Raw genomic sequence first — 19,522 nt, 5'->3', positions numbered from 1 at the left:
GAATGAAAACTGACCTTTTCCAGTTCTGTGGCTACTGCTGAGTTTTCCACATTTGCTGACATATTGATACTTTAACAGCATCATCTTTTAGAATTATAAATATCTCAGCTATAATTCTATCACCTCCTCTAGCTCTGTTCATAGTAATGCTTCCTCTGGCCCACTTGACTTCACACACAGGATGTCTGGCTCTAGATGAGTGATCACACCATTGTCTTTATCCAGATCATTAATACCTTTTTTGTATAGTTTTTCTGTGTATTCTTGCCACCTCTTCTTAATCTCTTCTGCTTCTGTTAGGTCCTTATGGTTTCTGTTCTTTATTGTGCTCATCCTTACATGAAATGTTCCTTTGATAGCTCCAGTTTTCTTGAAGAGATCTGTAGTCTTTCCCATTCTGTTGTTTTCCTCTATTTCTTTGCATTGTTCACTGAAGAAGGCCTTCTCATCTCTCCTTGCTATTTTCTTGAACTCTGCATATGTTTTATATAGTTTAAAATAATTAATAGGCTTTTTTTTTTCTGTTTTAGCAATCTACTAAAATAATTGGATTTCTTGTGCATAAGTGTTGTTAAATATATTTTTAATGTATAAATCTATTTTATAACTCACTTTTCTCACAGAGTTTGTCAAAACACAATAGAAGCAATATTGGAACCGAAGGTGGACCACCTCCTTTTGTGCCTTTTGGACAGGTAATGACTTTCATTTTGGCAGATGCATTTTAATCAGCAAAAAGTATTTTTCATTTATATTCACGTTGTGCTCAGTTTTGTGCTGACCTCTTCACTCAGCAGTCATAGGAGTTAGGTGGAAATATATTAATTATACAAAATTGATAATTGTGTTTTTTTCCCTTTATTTTAATTAAAGTTTTGGTGTAGATTCTTTTCTTAAAAGCCGTTAACCCAAAGATTCAAAGAGTTAAGAGACACACCCGATGTTAATTTAAGACTAAGATAAGATGGTGGTGGGGGCTTTTGTTTTTTGAGAGAGAGAAATGCAAATGTAAGAAGACAAAAGTATGCTATGATTTCTCACTTTGTTCATTAAAAACAAAAGAGGGAGGAAAAATAAAAGCATCAACAGAAGAATTGATAGGAGACAAAAAAGTTGGAACAAGGAAGGGCATCATTGCACTTTAGGAGGACCTACTCTCCCAGCTGTCCCTTCCGAGACTCTATTCATCTGCCTTCATCCAAAGACTCATCTTAGTCAAAGACTTAATTTTATTTCCAGTTGGTATTTTCCTTTTCCACTACAGCAGCCCTGATCTTTCTCTCACATAAGCGAAACATTTTTATTTCCTAATTATTTCCTAATTTTCAACCACCTTGCTGCAGAATGTTACCTCAAGGTAGCTCCTCAGCTGGCCAGTATCTTGTCTTTCTGGTTGTGCTAAACATCAGATTGCATTCAAAAAAATCTCCTTTAGCTTGTCCCTGCTTTATACCTGAAGAATCCGAGAGTAATCCCTCTGACTGCTTGTTCTTTGTCATATGATGCTACTAAAATTTAGCACTTGGTAACCTGCCTTGCATTTGAGCTTTATTTCCTTCAAGAGTGCTGACTCAAAAGTGAAGATAAGTTGCGAACACAGCAGCTAGGAAATTGAGATGTACATCTCAGTAACAATTTTAAAAAAATTTGGTATGAGAATCATATTTAGTTGATCAGGAAATAAATGAACAGAATAAGTTGAATGGCATCCTCTTCAAAACCCTTTTTTGGAGGATCTACTCAAAATTAAATAATTCATTGTTGCATCATGGCTATTTTGAAAGTATTTAAAAACATATGCCATTTTTTATTGTGCTTAAGAACATGTGAAATTCAGTATAAAAGGAGGCATGATCTATGCTGATGATATTCTCATTTCTATAGTGAAAAATCCCAAGAATGAAAAGATTCTATTAACTTATATTTGAAAATAATAAGTGCTATTTTTAAAAATGTTCTTTCCTCATAAACATTTTGGGGATAATATTTCTTTCATAAATTGCTAACAGAGACTTTTAATTATTTTCAAGAATTTAAAGTATATATAGCTCTTTTTTTTTTTTTTTGGAATTCAGTTCAGCCTCTCAGTTGTGACCGATGCTTTGCGACCCCATGTTCTGCAGCATGGCAGGCTTCCCTGTCCATCACCAACTCCTGGAGCTTGCTCAGACTCATGTCCATCGAGTCGATGATGCCATCCAATCATCTCATCCTCTGTTGTCCTCTTCTTCTCCCGCCTTCAATCTTTCTCAGCATCAGGGTCTTTTCCAATGAGTCAGTCCTTTGCATCAGGTGGCCAAAGTATTGGGATTTCAGCTTCAGCATCAGTCCTTCCAATGAATATTTAGGACTGATTTTCTTTAGGATTTACTGGAATTTGTCTCAAGAGACTAAAATCCCACAACTTTGCAGCCTGACTGAGGGAGAAAGTATGTTTTTAGCTTTTGATTTGGTTTATAAGTTCAAAGACATCTTTCTATATGTAAAAGTAGCTATACTTTTTGGAATTAGGAAGTATGTTAAAAGTTACAGTTTCAATAATGTTATTTGTTTATGAAGTCCATTGTGAAAATCTCTTATTCAGCATCTTAGCCTTGTACATTGGTTAAAGACAGAGTATGCTGGCTGTGTGTTGGAATCAGCTATGTTATATGTATATTATTGAACATCTGTATTTATTTGAATTTATTTGAAAGCATATTTTTCTTTTTAAAATTATTGAGTTGAAAAAGGTTCATTTTATAGGAGTTTTGCTGCTAGGATTAAAAGGGAGCATTGAATTCAGGGCTTATTTTAATCATTGAGGGCTTTCGTCATTTGTCTCAAGAGACTAAAATCCCACAACTTTGCAGCCTGATTGGGGGAGAGAGTATGTTTTTAGCTTTTGATTTGGTTTATAAGTTGAAAGACATCATTCTATATGTAAAAGTAACTATACTACTTAACCCTCATGGATATTGTGACATAATGTGGAAATCAGCTCTTAAAAAAAAAACAAATTTTCTTCTTGTGCAATAGTCTAGACTGTTTGAAATTTTAAATTATTTTAAATCATTACCCTAAAATGAAGCTTAGAACTTTTGGTTTAATGAAGGTTTTAAATATGCTCCCCCCTTTTAGATGGCTATATTTAGTGTAGCTTTCATTTACTAGTTACAGTTAAAGTTACTTCAGTTAGTTTTCTACCTTTATTTTAAAATCTGGGGATAGAGTTATATTTTTATGGGCTCTTACTTGTTGTGATTCAGATACTTCTTTTGAAGATATACACTTTCTTACAAACAGTTGAATCCCTTCTGATATTACTGAAGCATTTTGTTTTTATTTGTTACTACCAGAAGTGTGTGTCTCATATCCAAGTGGATAGCAGAGAACTTGATCGAAGAAAGACATTACAAGTGACAATGCCTGTCAAACCTCCAAATGATAATGATGAGTTTGAAAAGCAAAGGACCGCTGCCATTGCAGAAGTTGCAAAGAGCAAAGAAGTAAGAAGCTAAATCATCGCAAATTTCTCTTATTCCTTGCCTTTATGTTCTATTTAGATTACTCACAATCATTATTGTCTTTTCGCATAAAGTAACTAATTGAACAAACTTTTGACATTCTTTTTCCATATTCTATCAGTAGAGAATATCCTGGTACCTTTTGGAGTCTTAAGCTTACACCATTTTACTTGTAAACATTCCTTTTCCAAGTCTCCTTAACAATTCCATTAAGTTGCTTTTGCTGACAAACCACCCTTCTTTTCTCCCTCTGTCTTTTCTTCTTAACTTAACAGTATACAACTGAACACAGTGAACACAGTAACCTTTTTTTTTTTTTTTTAAATGGTAGAGGGGTTCCTATTATTAGTTGGGATAGATGATACTTTCTGAGGAAAGTTTTCTCCTACAGTAGAAACCTTGGAGGGGTTCAGGTAAAAACTAGAAGGTAAATCAATGGCTCAGGATTAACAATTTTGTCAGTTTTCATTCTTAAACCTAATGTATAGTAAAAAACAATTTTTATCTTTGGATTAAATGTGCATTTATACATACCCTCTCTTATTTATCATTATTAGACAAAAGGTTTTCTTTTCATTATTTTTAATTTCTTACTTATTTGAAATAGGTTGTTTCTCTAGTTATTTATTGATTTGTAGCTTTTGATAAGAAATTTTAGTTCATGAATTAGTTGGTTGCTTAGACAGTATTTTCTTAACCAGTGATATTGAAATAAATTTCTTTATTTAAAACCAGCAATAAACTTTAGCTAAAAAATTTTTTCCTATTTAAATTCAAAATTTAAGAGGGGACTTCTTAAGTTTTGGTAGTTCTTCCCACAGTGTCATTCTACTATCTGTTTATGATAGGCGGACAAGAGCACAAATTCTGGAATCAGGCAGCCTAGGAGAATACACTACTGAGAACTTGGGTAGATGACTTACATTGTTTGCCGTGCTCTTTATCTGTGAGAAGGTGATAGCAGTGGGACAAGAGCACAAGCTCTGGAATCAGGCAGCCTCGAAGCATATGCTTCTGAGAACTTGGATAGATCACTTACATTTTGTACCATGTTTTATTTATCTATGAAAGACAATAGCAGTAGTACCTACTTCATATGTTTACTGTAAGAATTAAAATTGCTAATATTTAAAACACTTAGGATACTACATGGCACAGGTCATGATGTTGTTACCGAATTCCTGTTCAGCTGCTTATCATTCAAGAATCCAATACTGAGAGTGTTGGTTAAAAGGAAATATGGCTTTATTGAGGAGGCTGAAAATTCTGAAGAGAAAGGTGGGAGTATGTTCCAAAAAGCCAGCTCCCAACTTGCCAGGTTTTGCTTGGAGATTACATAGGGGAAAGAGGAAAGGGCTACGGTGCTCATAGGGAGGGGGCTGTCTTCTATTTTCAGAGATGATTGTCTTGATCACACAATTCCAAGTAGCTATCAAGTCTCACTTGTGATTGGAACATTATCTAAGTCATAAATCTTTGGTTAACTATTTCTGGAGAATAAGGAACAAGGGTGAGGTTTATAGAACAGCTAACTAATCTTTAGTCTCAGTGAGCACCAACAGTTTTCTTCATTCAGCAAGCTAAGCTAATGTTGAACTAGGGTAGAAGTCAGGCATCGCAAGCATAAGGTCACAGCCATATCCTAACTAAGGAACAGTGCTGGAATGATGCAGAGGAGCTGAGATCCCTAGTTGTAGCTTCACAGCCTCAGTTACAGTGTTAGGTTGTTACGTCACTTCTGTGCGACCCTGTAGACGGCAGCTCCAGGCTCAGGATTCCTTTGCTGTGCTGTGCTTCGTCCCTCAGTCGTGTCTGACTCTGTGACGCCAGGGACCATGGGGTTCTCCAGGCAAGAACACTGGAGTGGTTGCCATGCTCTCCTCACTCTTTTCCTAAAAGCCTTCGATAAATGTGACTATTGCTATTCCTCAGTGTTTTCTCTAAGGCATGTTTAAAAATCATTTTAATATCTCTGAAATTAATTCATTTTATCCAGTTAGCATAAAATGTATTTCTTCCTTTCCCCAAAACTGTTAAAATTATGGAGTTTCAGAAGAGGATATTGGGAATATATCAGTTTCTTAATGATTGTAGCAAAGGTATTATTTTGATTTACATATTTCTCAGACAAACTTTCTTTCCAAAATTTTGTTTGATGTCTATTTACTGGACTCTAGCTAATATATGGTAATAGGCTTCATTTTTTAAAGTCATAATTGATCACATTTTATTTTCCCATAAGTATTTGTAAGTAAAGAATCATAGTTTTCTAAAGCAGAATTTCAACTTTTCAGTTTATATGTAAGAGTTGATTGGAGGCTCAAAACTATAAGAACATGCCCAAGGTTACCCAGTGACAATTCTGGGGCTAACCTACATGTATTACAGTAGAAGATTATATCTGTGTCTATATATCTTTCTATACAGATGACTATACACATACAAATTCATATTTAATGAGTGTCTAAAAAGCAAAATTATATAACAGTGTAATTTACCTGGAAAGATATTTTATGTTCATCTATTTAACTACTTAATGTGGATTTGGTGAAATCTACTGCAGATGATCAAGTGATGTTTTTCATTCCTTTCTTCCTTTAGTCCTTCATTCAACAAATATTTTTTTGAGAACTTGTAATATGCCAGGAAGTATCTTAAATGCCTTGGTTTAAACAATGACTAAATATACAAAAGATTTCTGCCTTTATCAAGCTTACCTTTTAGTAAGTTAAACAGACTGGCATAGTAATAAGTATGTAAATTATATGGTAGGTTAAAAGTTGATAAGTGCCATGGGCAAAAGTAAAGTAGGATGGGCAGTTAGGAAGGTGTTGGTTGGTGAGGGGAGTTGGGGGGGGCGTGCAGTTGAAAATAGGATGGTCAGAGGAGGAGTACAAGACGGCAGAGGAATGGGTGGACGTGGAGTACATCTCTCTCCGTGGACACATCAGGAACACACCTTCAGACACAGAAGTGCACACAGAGCGCCAGCTGAGAGCAGACAGGAGCACCTGACCAGCGGAAAAGAATATATAGGACCACACAAAACTCGGTAGGACGAAGGAACCAGGGGGAAAAACAGGAGTGTTAGTAGGACTGGACCTGCCCTCGGCAGGAGGGGGAACTGAAGCAGGGGTCCGATCCCCACATCAGGGCAATTGTCTGAGGCAGAGGAGAAACATTTAGGGCTGAGAGTGAGGAAGCTGATCTGTGGCAGCCTAAGTGGAATGAGAATCAGACAGTCCTTGCCGCAGCCACACATACCCCAGACAGGGATGCAGGTCCCCTGGAAGGCTCAGCTGCTGGGAGATGGAGTCTAGGGATAGTGGAGCAGCCAGGGTAAGGGTTGCTGTTGACTGCAGAGAGACGGATTGAGGAGATAGGAGGGAGGAGATTGTGGTGGGACATGCCTGTGGAGGAAAGCCAGGCAGCCATGGAAGCAAGGGATACGGCTGAGTCATGCGTAGGGGCTGCAGCCATCACCATAGCCTCTCTCTCCACACTCCACCATTGGCAGCTGAACAATGGAGAGGCTGGCCCATCAAATACCTGATGCCCTGAACTACAGAGTAGGACCCCATCCAGGGTGCCCTTTAAGTGCCTGATGTGCCAAACTATAGAGTAGTGCCTGACCCAGGGTGCCACTTGAAGTGCCTGGCACACTGATTTACAGAGTAAGACCCCAGCCCGGGAGGCCCCTCTATGTGCCTGACATGCCGAGTGACAGAGAAGAACCCCAGGCAAGGGAGCCCTCTAGGTGCCTGAACAGGTGGAGCTACAGAAAAAGACTGGCCAAAGAGGCCTACTGATCACCAGCTACAAGAGGCTCGAAAAAAGACTCTGATCGGGCCATACCTCCTGCGGCAGAGGCAGTCCGTGTCCCTGCACACTTAGCGCCGCCAGGGTCCCTGAAAGCCAAGCAGCTGAGCCACCTTCACGCCCACCTGTCACGGGCAGAGCTGCCACAGGCAAAAAACATCTTGCGTCTGTGCATGCAGGGTCGCTTCAGTCGTGTCTGGGCTCTTTGTGACCCTGTAGACTGGCCTGCCAGGCTTCTCTGTCAGGGAGTGGGGGGGTTCTCCAGCCAAGAATACTGGAGCGTATTGGCCAATACTGGTTGCCATATCCTTCTAGAGTACTGTATTTCCTGCTGCCCTAGCTGCCAGCTCTCCTAAATACCTGGTGCTGCCAGACCCCTGCGACCCAAGCAGCTGCATCATCTCCACACTTGACCCTCATAGGGGCAAACCCAAGTCCTCTGAAGCAAACCCCAGTGGATGACCCACATGTACGGATGAAAATAAAACCACAGTTGAAACCCAGGGGCAGTGTGGTTAAGGAAAAAGACCCAAAACCTTCCCACCAGCTGTACAAGCTGTGCATTAAATCCACACGATTAGCTAGGCAGACTCTGTGTCTTTATAAAAGCTCATTGAGAGCTCCCACAAAAGAAATCACTAGTTCTGATAGCTGTGCATTGCAAGCAAGAACATACAGGAGTAGGACCAGATTAGAATCTGAGCTGCCCCCACAGTAGGTCCAGAGATCAGCAGAGTGTTGGAAGGCATGCTAGGGAGGTGAGGTGGACTGCGACTCCCAGCAAGGGAAAGAACTCTTGAGCAGTGATTCAAGACAAATATTTATTTTTCTTGTGTTTTGACTTGTTTTGTAGATTCTTTTGGATTTTTTTCTCTTTTTTTCCCTTCTTTTTGCCCCTCTGTTGCAGTTGTCAATTTTATGGGCACTGTGAAATCTAATTAAGCTTTTGAGCTTTTTTTTTCCCCTCAGTCACATTTTTTACTGTTGTGATAAACCTCTGCCTCTTTATTGGACTTTTGCAGTTCTATGGAATTTTCCTCTTTTTTCCCCCCCTTTTTCTTTCTTCTTCTGTTTTTTTTTTTCTCTTTTTTATAATTTTAATTTTTTTAAACCTATTATATTCTTTCTACATTTATTCCTTTGTTTGCCTTTCCTACTGTTCTTTTTGCCTTGCAGTTAGTCTTTAATATATATAAATCTTCTTAATCTACCTTTATTTAACTTTGCATATCTATTCTTTCTTTCTTTTCTTTCTTTCCTTTCCTCTCAACATATTTGTTAGTTTTGTTTTCATTGCTTTATTCCCCACTTGGTGCCTTGCTTTAGTTTTGTTTTCCAGTTTGTGCTTTAGTTAGTTTTGTTCTTACCTGGTAAATATAATTTTTATTTCCTTTGTTCACTAGGTCAACAGTTGTACTTTATTTTTGTTGGACTGTATTGACTTTGCTCATGGGTGTATATGTATATGAGTATATTCCATTTTTTAAATTATTATTTGTCTGATTTTGTAATTGCCATTTGTCTGGGATTCATATTTGGTTTCTCGTTTTTGGATATTTGTTTTAATCTCACTTAATGCCATAACAAACCACTTGTAGAATCTTCGTTCCTGACCAGAGATCAAGCCTTGAGACTTTGGAGTGGGAGCACTGACTCCAAAACCCTAGACTACCAGAGAACTAACCCTAGGGAGTATCAAACAGTGAGAACTCACACAAAGGAAACCACTTGAATACAAGACCTGGCATCACCCAAACACCGGTAGCACCTGTGCAGGATGCCTAATCTAAACAACAAATAAAACAAAAATACAAACCCAATCATCAGCAGACAGAATTACCACCTCACTCAGCTTTGCCCATCAGAGGAAAAACAAACAAACAAAAACTCACCACAAATATCACCCTATAGGAAGCTTTCACAAATACTGGACCAGCCGTAGGAGGGCAGAAACCAAAAGGAAGAAAGAATTCAACCTTGAAGCCTGGGAAAAGGAGATCTCAAACACAATAAGTTAAAAAAATAAAAATAAAAAGGCAGAGAAATACTACACAAATGAAGTAACAAACTAGAAACACAGAAGTCCAAATAAATGAAGAGGAAATAGGCAAACTACCTGAAAAAGAATTCAGAATAATGATAGTAAAGATGATCAAAAACCTTGAAAACAAAATGGAGAAAATGCAAGAATTAATTAACAAAGACCTAGAAGTATTAAAGAATTAGCATACAGAGACAAACAACACAATTACTGAAATTAAAAATACTCTAGAAGGAATCAGTACCAGAATATCTGAAGCAGAAGACCAAATCAGTGAACTGGATGATAAAGTGTTGGAAATAACTTCTGAAGAGCAGAATAAAGTAAAAAGAATGAAAAGAACTGAGGATGGTCTAGAGACCTCTGAAACAATATCAAATGCACCAATATTTGAGTTACAAGGGTCCCAGAATAAGAAGAGAAAAAGAAAGGGTATGAGAAAATTTTTGAAGAGATTGTAGTTGAAAGTTTCCCAAACATGGTAAAGGAGATGGTCAATTAAGTCCAAGAGGCACAAAGAGTCCAATAGAGGATAAAACCAAGGAGAAACACACCAAGACACATACGAATCAAACTAGCAAAGATAAACACAAAATATTAAAAGCAACAAGGGAGAAGCAACAAGTAACATACAAGGGAAACACCTACGCTGATCTCTCAGTAGAAACTCTACAGGCCAGAAGGGAATGGCAGGATATATTTAAAGTACTGAAAGGAAAAAATCTACAACCATGATTACTGTACCCAGAAAGGGTCTCATTCAAAATTAATGGAGCAATAAAAAACTTTTCAGACAAGCAGAAGTTAAGAGAATTCAGTACCACCAAACCAGCTTTACAACAAATGTTAAACCGACTTATATAGTCAAGAAATACAAGAGAAGAAAAAAGATCTACAAAACCAACCCCAAACAATTGAGAAAATGGCAATAGGAACATATATATCAATAATTACTTTGAATGTAAATGGATTAAATGCGCCAACCAAGAGACTCAGACTGGCTGAACAGATACAGAAATAAGACCCATATATATGCTGTTTACAAGAAACGCACTTCAGACCTAAGGACACATAAAGACTGAAAGTAAGAGGATTGAAAAATATATTCCATGCAAATGGGAAGCAAAAGAAAGCTGGAGTAGCAATCCTCATATCAGACAAAACAGACCTTAAAATAAAGGATATTACAAGACATAAGGAAGGACACTACGTAATGATCAAGGTATCAGTCCAAGAGTAAGACATAACAATTGCAAATATCTATGCACCCATCATAGGAGCACCTCAATACATAAGACAAACACTAACAGACATAAAAGGAGAAACTGACGGTAACACAATAATAATAGGAGACGTTAACACCCCACTGACACCAATGGGCAGATCATCTTAACAAAATAAGGAAACACAAGTCTTAAATGATACATTAGATGAGATGAATCTCATTGATATCTTCAGGACATTCCATTCCAATGCAGAATACATCTTCTTCTCAAGTGCACATGGAACATTCTCCAGGATATACCACTTCTTGGGTCACAAATCAAACCTCAGTAAATTTAAGAAAATTGAATTTGTATCAAGCATCTTTTCTGACCACAACACTATGAGACTAGTTATCAATTACAAGGCAAAAAACTGTAAGAAACACAAACACATGGAGATTAAACAACACGTTTCTAATTAACCAACAGGTTACTGAAGAAATCAAAAGGGAAATCAAAAAATTTCTAGAAACAAATGACAATGAAAACATGACAACTCAAACCTATGATATGCAGCTAAAGCAGTTCTAAGAGGGAAGTTTATAGCAATACAATCCTACCTCAAGAAATAAGAAAGACATCGAAAAGACAACCTAAATTTATACCTAAAACAACTGGAAAAAGAAGAACAACCCCCGCCCCCCAAAATTAGTAGAAGGAAAGAAATCATAAAGATCTGAGCAGAAATAAATGAAAAAGAAATGAAAGAAACAGTAGTAAAGATTAATAAAACTAAAAGCTGGTTCTTTGAGAAGATAAACAAAATTGACAAGTCTTTAGCCAGACTCATCAAGAAAAAAAAGAGAGAAGAACCAAATCAACAAAATTAGAAATGAAAAAGGAGCGGTTACAACAATCCAGAAATGTTAGACAATGTAGAAATACAAAGGATTATAAGAGACTATTTTGAACAACTATATGGCAATAAAATGGATAATCTGGAAGAAATGGACAGATTCTTAGAAAAGTTCAATCTTCCAAGACTGAACCAAGAAGAAATAAAAATTATGAACAACCCAATTATAAGCACTGAAATTAAAGCTGTGATCAAAAATCTCCCAAGAAGCAAAAGCCCAGGACCAGATGGCTTCACAGGACAATTGTGTCAAACATTTCAAGAAGACCTAATGCCTATCCTTCTAAAACTCTTTCAAAAAATTGCAGAGGAAGGAACATTTCCAAACTCATTCTACAAGGCCACCATCACCCTGGTACCAACAAGGACGACATAAAAAAAGAAAACTACAGGCCAATATCACTGATGAACATACATGCAAAATTCCTTGGCAAAATTTTAGCAAACAGAATTCAGCAACACATTAAAAAGCTCATATACCATGATCAAGTTGGATTTATTCCAGGGATGCAAAGATTGTTCAATATATGCAAATCAATCAATGTGATACACCATATTAACAAACTGAAAGATAAAAACCATATGATAATCTCAGTGGATGCAGAAAAAGCCTTTGACAAAATTCAGCACCCATTTATGATTAAAACTCTTCAAAAAATGGGCATAGAAGGAACCTACCTCAACATAGTAAAGGCCATACATGATAAGCCTACAGCTAACATTGTTTTCAATTGTGAAAAACTGAAAGCATTCCCCCTAAGATCAGGAACAAGACAAGGGTGCCCACTTTCCCCACTATTATTCAACATGGTTCTGGAAGTCCTACCTATAGCAGTCAGAGAAGAAAAAGAAATAAAAGGAATCTAGATCGGAAAAGAAGTAAAGCTCTCACTGTTTGCAGATGACATGATACTGTACACAGAAAACCCTAAAGATAGTATCAGAAAATTACTAGGGCTAATCAGTGAATTGAGCAGTGTTGCAGGATACAAAATCAATACACAAAAATCACTTGCATTTCTATATACTAACAATGAAAAATCAGAAAGAGAAATTAAGGAATCAATCCCATTCACCATTGCAACAAAAGGAATTAAATATCTAGGAATAAACTTACCTAAGGAGACAAAAGAGCTGTACACAGAAAATTATAAGACACTGATGAAAGAAATCAAAGACAAACAGAGAGAGTCCACGTTCCTGGGTAGAAAGAATCATCAGTTCCTGATGAAAGAAATCAAAGACAAAATAAACAGATAAGGAGAGATTCCATGTTCCTGGGTAGAAAGAATGACTATACTACCAAACACAATCTACAGATTCAGTGCAATCCCTATCAAATTGCCAATGGCATTTTTCACAGAACTAGAACAAAAAATTCCACAATTCATATGGAAACACAAAAGACCCTGAATTGCCAAAGCAGTCTTGAAAAAGAAGAATGGAGTTGGAGGAATCAACCTTCACAACTTCAGACTATACTACAAAGCTACAGTCATTAAGACAGCATGGTACTGGCACAAAAACAGAAATATTGACCAATGGAACAAGATAGGAAGCCCAGAAATAAACCCATGCACCTATGGGTACCTTAATTTCAACAAAGGAGGCAAGAATATACAATGGGGCAAAGACAACCTCTTCAATAAATGGTGCTCTGAAGACTGTACAGCTCCATGTAAAAGAATGAAATTAAAACACTTCCTAACACCATGCACAAAGATAAACTCAAAATGAATTAAAGACCTAAATATAAGACCAGAAACTATAAAACTCTCAGAGGAAAACATAGGCAGAACACTTGATGACATAAATCAAAACAAGATCCTCTATGACCCACTTCCCTAGAGTAATGGAAGTAAAAACAAAAGTATACAAGTGGGACCTGATTAAACTTAAAAGCTTTTGCACAGCAAAGGAAACTATAAGCCAGGTGAAAAGACAACCCTCAGAATGGGAGAAAATAATAGCAACTGAAACAACTGACAAAGGATTAATTTCAAAGATATACAAGCAGCTCATACAACTCAATAGAAAAAACAAGCCAATCAAAAAGTGGGGAAAAGACCTAAACAGACATTTTTCCAAGGAAGACATACAGATGGCTAACAAACACATGAAAAGATGCTTAGCATCACTCATTAGAGAAATGCAAATCAAACTACCTCTCACCAGCCAGAATCACCATCATCAAAAAGTCTACAAACAATAAATGCTAGAGAGGGTGTGGAGAAAAGGGAGCCCTCTTGCACTGCTGGTGGGACTGTAAATTGATATAGCCACTATGGAAGATGGTATGGATATTCCTTTAAAAACTAGGAATAAAACCACCATATGACCCAGCAATCCTACTCCTAGGCATATACCCTGAGGAAACCAAAATTGAAAAGGACAAATGTATCCCATTGTTCATTGCAGCACTATTTACAATAGCTGGAAAATGGAAGCAACCTGGATGTCCATCGACGGATGAATGGATAAAGAAGTTTTGGTACATATCCACAATGGAATATTACTCAGCCATCAAAAGGAACAGATTTGAGTCAGTTCTGATGAGGTGGATGAATCTAGAGCCTATAATACAGAGTGAAGTAGGTCAGAAAGAGAAAGATAAATATTATATTCTAACACATATAAACGGCTTCTAGAAAAATGGTACTGAAGAATTTATTTACAGGGCAGTAATGGAAAAGCAGACAGAGAGACTTGTGAGCATGGGGAGAGGAGAGGAGAGGGGCAGCATTTGGAAAAGCATGAAGTCACTGAGTTCAGAAGGATCGCTGCTTACCTCTTCAAAGGCAATAATCGCTGGAAACAGCGTGGAGCTGTGTGAGAAAGATAGCCTGTACACGGACACAATGCAGTATGCCTCTGAATCTGAAGATACTGAATTGGCTGAAGAGCTCCTACAGTGGGTTTTGCAGGAAGAAAGAAGAGAGTGCTCTGGAGTGTGTCTCTTTGCTGGTTTTGATCTTTTAAGGCCAGATGTTATCCTGGAAATTGCATGGAGGCACAATATTATGGCTTTTGCCATGCTGTATTTCATCCAAGTCATGAAGGAATACTTGACAAAGAGTTAGATGCTTCAGAATCACTGAGAAAAGGAAGAACAAGCTACAGCAACGCAACCTATTGTTTATGGTCAGCCCCAGTTGATGCTGACAGCAGGACGCAGTGTTGCAATCCCTCCACAGGCAGCTTTCGCTTGTGGTTACTCTGCACCACCCTACGGGCAGCCACAGCCTGGCTTTGGGTACGGCATGTGAGATGGAAAGCTGATCTGTAGTCACCTGTTTTCGTACCGAAACATCGTCTCTACCCACTTCTCAGTTTATAACGGGAAAAACAGGCGCATGTTCTCTTAACCTTTATTTCATGAAGGACTACTTTTTGTTTCTAACTATAAACTCAGATCACTTATGTTAAAAGCTTATTTCACATTCTGCATCATTGTAGAATTTATTTTCAACGGGGAATAGTTTCAATGTTTTATTCACTTGGGCTTTTCTTCTTCCTACCTCATTCCTTGAAGAACTACTTAATACTCAATCTGTTGTGAAGAACCTGATTTGCAGTCTGTAGTGTTTAAAGGAAAAAAAAACTCAAATTAATCGAATCTCCTAAATTTAGTGTATGTGAACAGCTTGCAATATGTATTGTTTAAGTGCATTTAAATCTCTTTTATTCAAAGAAAAGCTGAAGCCAAAACACTCGTATATGACCATGCAAGATTTTCAGTGTCAACAAAGACAACACAAATGAGCATGTACTACATGGGATCGCAGTGCTGTCCAAATTGTTTGAAAAATGCATTACAGACAACTTGGCTGACTTTTAAGTGAGCATAAAAGGCCCTCTAACCTATGCAGGTTTCCTCATGATGCACATAGAAGACACTAGTGTGTTTCTGCTCACTTCATATGTAACAGGCGCCCTTATGTTGTGCTGTATCCAGTGCTTTTTCTGTGGGACCATTCCATTCAGGAGCAGAGCACTGTGATTCCAATCTGTGTGTATTTACTAACCCTTCCCTGAGGTTTGTGTATGTTGGATATTGTGGTGTTTTGGATCACTGAGTGTACAGAAGAAAGAATTCAAGCAAAATATTGCTGTTCTTCAGTAGTTTTGTTTGTGGAATTAGAAATTATTCAAATTTAAAATAAATTACTGGTCTGTGGAAATAAAAAAGATAAAAATAAAATAGGATGGTCAGAAATTGAGAATTCTTTGAAATTCTTATATAGTTTATATTCTAGTAAGGACAATAAATAATAGAAACATACTAAATAAGTAAATTGCAAATTTCAGCCTTAAATAGAGAAATTTGATTAGGCTTCAAGATGGTGAAATTTGTGTCAAAAATTGAAGGAGGTAAGAATTAGTGACATGGTTATCTGAGAAGAGTGTTCCAGGGAGAAGGAAAAGCCGCTGCAAAGGCTCTAAAGCAGGAGTTTATGTTGAAGGAATAGCACTGTGACCAGTAGAAGCAGAGAAGACAGAGGGACAAATTCTAGAATATAAAATCAGGAGTGATAATGGAGGTTAGCTTATGTAGGGCCCTGTAAGCCATCTTAAAGACAGTCAGAAGGAAATGAGGAGCCTTTGGAGGGTTGTCAGCACATCAATACATCAGCTGACCTACATTTAGAAAGCCTAATTCTGGCTGTTGTGTTCAGAAAGGGAAGATGGGAATCATACAAGTTAGGGAATTATTGAAATAGTCCAGGGGGAGAAAAAGTTTTGGTAGTGATGGCAGCTGTAATAGGTAGCGTGAACTGTTCAGATTCAGCTATTTTGAAAAATACAACCATCAGAGTTTCTGAGAGATTAAATACAGAGCTTGCGAGAAGAGGTGTTACAAAAGACTTCAAGGATTTTGCACTGAAAAATTAGCAGGTTAAAGTTGCTTACTTTGAATTGGAAATGACAGGGTTTGAACAGGGTGTTTTGTTTTGAACGTGTTAACACTGAGGTGCCTTTCAGGCATCCACCTGGCAATGTCTAATAGGCAGTGAGACAGTAAGGTAAAGGGTGAGGTTTGGGATGGATGTATGCATTTGAGAGTGAAATGCATATGAATGATATTTAAAATCATGAGGTCACATGTGATCCTCAAGGGAATGGGAGCTGAAGGGAAGGGAAGAGGATAAGGAATAAACCCTTTAGCATTTTAACCTTACCAGTTGAATGAAAGAAGTTGAACCAGCCAAGGTGTGACCAGTAAGATAGGAATTAAACAAGAGAATACAGAAATCATATCATGGAGTGTGATGTATTGAATTTATCAAGGTCTGTTAAACATTCTGTAAGATGTGGCTTGAAAATTAATGTAGAGTTAGGGAAGTCGTTCATTCTCTTCACATTCTGTATAGATGGTGGTAAGATAAACTATAGATGTACAGATATCAGTGAGTGGGTTGATGTGGTAAAAATCTATGTAAGTTCTTTAATGATTATTTTAGTTTTTCCAGTGAGGTAGTAAGCATGGTCATACAGTCACAATGAGGGAGAAGATGTTTGAAGTTTGAGGAGCTAGGAGACATGTGAAATAGTGGTTGGGAAGATTGGGAGGTGAATGGCCTAGGAGAATGTACTACGATTGCTAGGCCGCATGAAGGCCCACTTAGGTTTCATGGTCATGATGGTCTCACAGATGCCTGATTCACATCAGTTACCTTATGGGTAATGTTTATGTTGTGATGTCTTTAGATAGTTGTATGTTTAGTGAGGAACAACTATTTTACAGCAATGAAAAGCAGTTCTGAAAATGCTGTTTATCTTGTTCCTTAATCCATAAAATGGAAAGAAAATAATAAAGAAATGTCTCCAGAAGATGGAACTATTTCACTGGCACCAAAAGAAAAGGCACTTTTGGAGTTACAGAATTTAAATTCTGGAAATACATTTAATTTGGAACAGGTCAGGCTTCAGACTTTTCAGGTAACTCTGTTCTATTATATTAAAACAGTAATGTTGCCATCTTTCTGTTATGAGTGTTTACCATGTGCCAGTTACTGAATTCATTACTTGATGTGATGATGTTATTTAACCCTCCCATTATCCCAATGAGGTTGGTTTTTTGTTGACAGTGCAGTGTGACATGTGGGATCTTAGTTCCTGACAAGGAATCAGATCTGTACTTTGTGGAGTGGAAGCGTGCAGACTTAACCACTGGACCAGCAGGAAATTCTCTTATTCCTGTTTTAAGGATGAGAAACCCAGAGCTTATGGAAAGTAGAAGTTAAGTGACTTGCCTGAGGGCTGGAACTAGGAAGTGGCTCAGCAGAGATTTAAATAGAGGAAAACAATAGAATGGCAGAGACTAGAGGTCTCTTCAAGAAAATTAGAGATACCAAGGGAACATTTCATTCAAAGATGGGCAGATAAAAGACAGAAATGGTATGGACCTAACAGAAGCAGAAGATATTAAGAAGAGGTGGCAAGAGTACAAAGAAGAATACAAAAAAGATCTTCATGACCCAGGTAACCACGATGGTGTGATCACTCACTAGAGCCAGACATCCTGGAATATGAAGTCAAGTGGGCCTTAGGAAGCATCACTACGAACAAGCTAGTGGAGGCGATGGAATTCCATTTGAGCTATTTCAAATCCTAAAAGATGATGTTGTGAAAGTGCTGCATTCAACATGCCAGCAAATTTGGAAAACTCAGCAGTGGCCACAGGACTGGAAAAGGTCAGTTTTCATTACACTCCCAAAGAAGGGCAATGCCAAAGAATGTTCAAACTTCTGCACAATTGCACTCATCTCACACGCTAGCAAAGTAATGCTCAAAATTCTCCAAGCCAGGCTTCAACAGTACGTGAACTGTGAACTTCCAGATGTTCAAGATGGATTTTAAAAAGGCAGAGGAACCAGAGATCAAATTACCAACATCCTCTGGATCATAGAAAAAGCAAGACAATTACAGAAAAACATCTACTTCTGCTTTATTGATTATACCAAAGTCTATGACTCTAGATCACAACAAACTGCTGAAAATTCTGAAAGAAATAGAATATCAGACCACCTTCCCTGCTTCTTGAGAAACCTGTATGCAGGTCAAGAAGCAACAGTTAAAACCGAACATGGAACAATGAACTGCTTCCAAATTGGGAAAGGAGTACGTTAAGGCTATATATTGTCGCCCTGCTTATTTAACTTATATGCAGAGTACATCAAGCAAAATGCCAGGCTGGATGAAGCACAAGCTGGAATCAAGATTGCTGGGAGAAATATCAATAACTTCAGATATGCAGATGACACCACCCTTATGGCAGAAAGTGAAGAGCAACTGAAGAGCCTCTTAATGAAAGTGAAAGAGGAGAGTGAAAAAGTTGGCTTAAAACTCAATATTCAAAAAACGAAGATCATGGCATCTGGTCCCATCACTTCATGGCAAATGGATGGGGAAACAGTGGAAACAATGAGAGACTTTATTTTGGGGGGCTCCAAAATCACTGCAGATGGTGATTGCAGCCATGAAATTAAAAGACACTTGCTCCCTGGAAGAAAAGCTATGACCAACCTAGACAGCATGTTAAAAGCAGAGACATTACTTTGCCGACAAAGGTCCATCTAGTCAGCGCTATGGTTTTTCCATTAGTCGTGTATGGATGTGAGAGTTGGACTATAAAGAAAGCTGAGTGCCGAAGAATTGATGCTTTTGAACTGTGGTGTTGGAGAAGACTCTTGAGAGTCCCTTGGACTACAAGGAGGTCCAACTCGTCCATCCTAAAGGAAATCAGTCCTGAATGTTCATTGGAAGGACTGATGCTGAAGCTGAAACTCCAGTACTTTGGCCACGTGATGCAATGACCTGACTCATTGGAAAAGACCCTGATGCTGGGAAAGATTGAAGGCAGGAGGAGAAGGGGCGACAGAGGATGAGATGGTTGGATGGCATCACCAACTCAATGGACATGAGTTTGAGCAAGCTCTGGGGGTTAATGATGGACATGGAAGCCTGGTGTCCTGCAGTCCATGGGGTTGCAAAGAGTCGGACACAACTGAGCAACTGAACTGAACTGAAGCCT

At 37.9% G+C, this 19,522-nt stretch overlaps 1 protein-coding gene across 2 annotated transcripts in view; it reads left to right on the top strand.

Moving 5' to 3' along the window:
• TDRD3 (tudor domain containing 3) overlaps positions 1 to 19,522 on the top strand; it is a 204,196-nt gene that overhangs the window by 104,274 nt on the left and 80,400 nt on the right. For both annotated transcript variants that reach the window (XM_043892527.1, XM_043892526.1), the window contains 2 exons: positions 624 to 695; positions 3,339 to 3,488. In XM_043892527.1, the coding sequence (XP_043748462.1) occupies positions 624 to 695; positions 3,339 to 3,488 (222 nt within the window). The remainder of the gene's footprint in view (positions 1 to 623; positions 696 to 3,338; positions 3,489 to 19,522) is intronic.

Source organism: Cervus elaphus, chromosome 30 (assembly GCF_910594005.1).
Source record: "Cervus elaphus chromosome 30, mCerEla1.1, whole genome shotgun sequence".
Classification (NCBI taxonomy): domain Eukaryota; kingdom Metazoa; phylum Chordata; class Mammalia; order Artiodactyla; family Cervidae; genus Cervus; species Cervus elaphus.
This window is presented reverse-complemented; position numbering and strand designations above follow the sequence as displayed.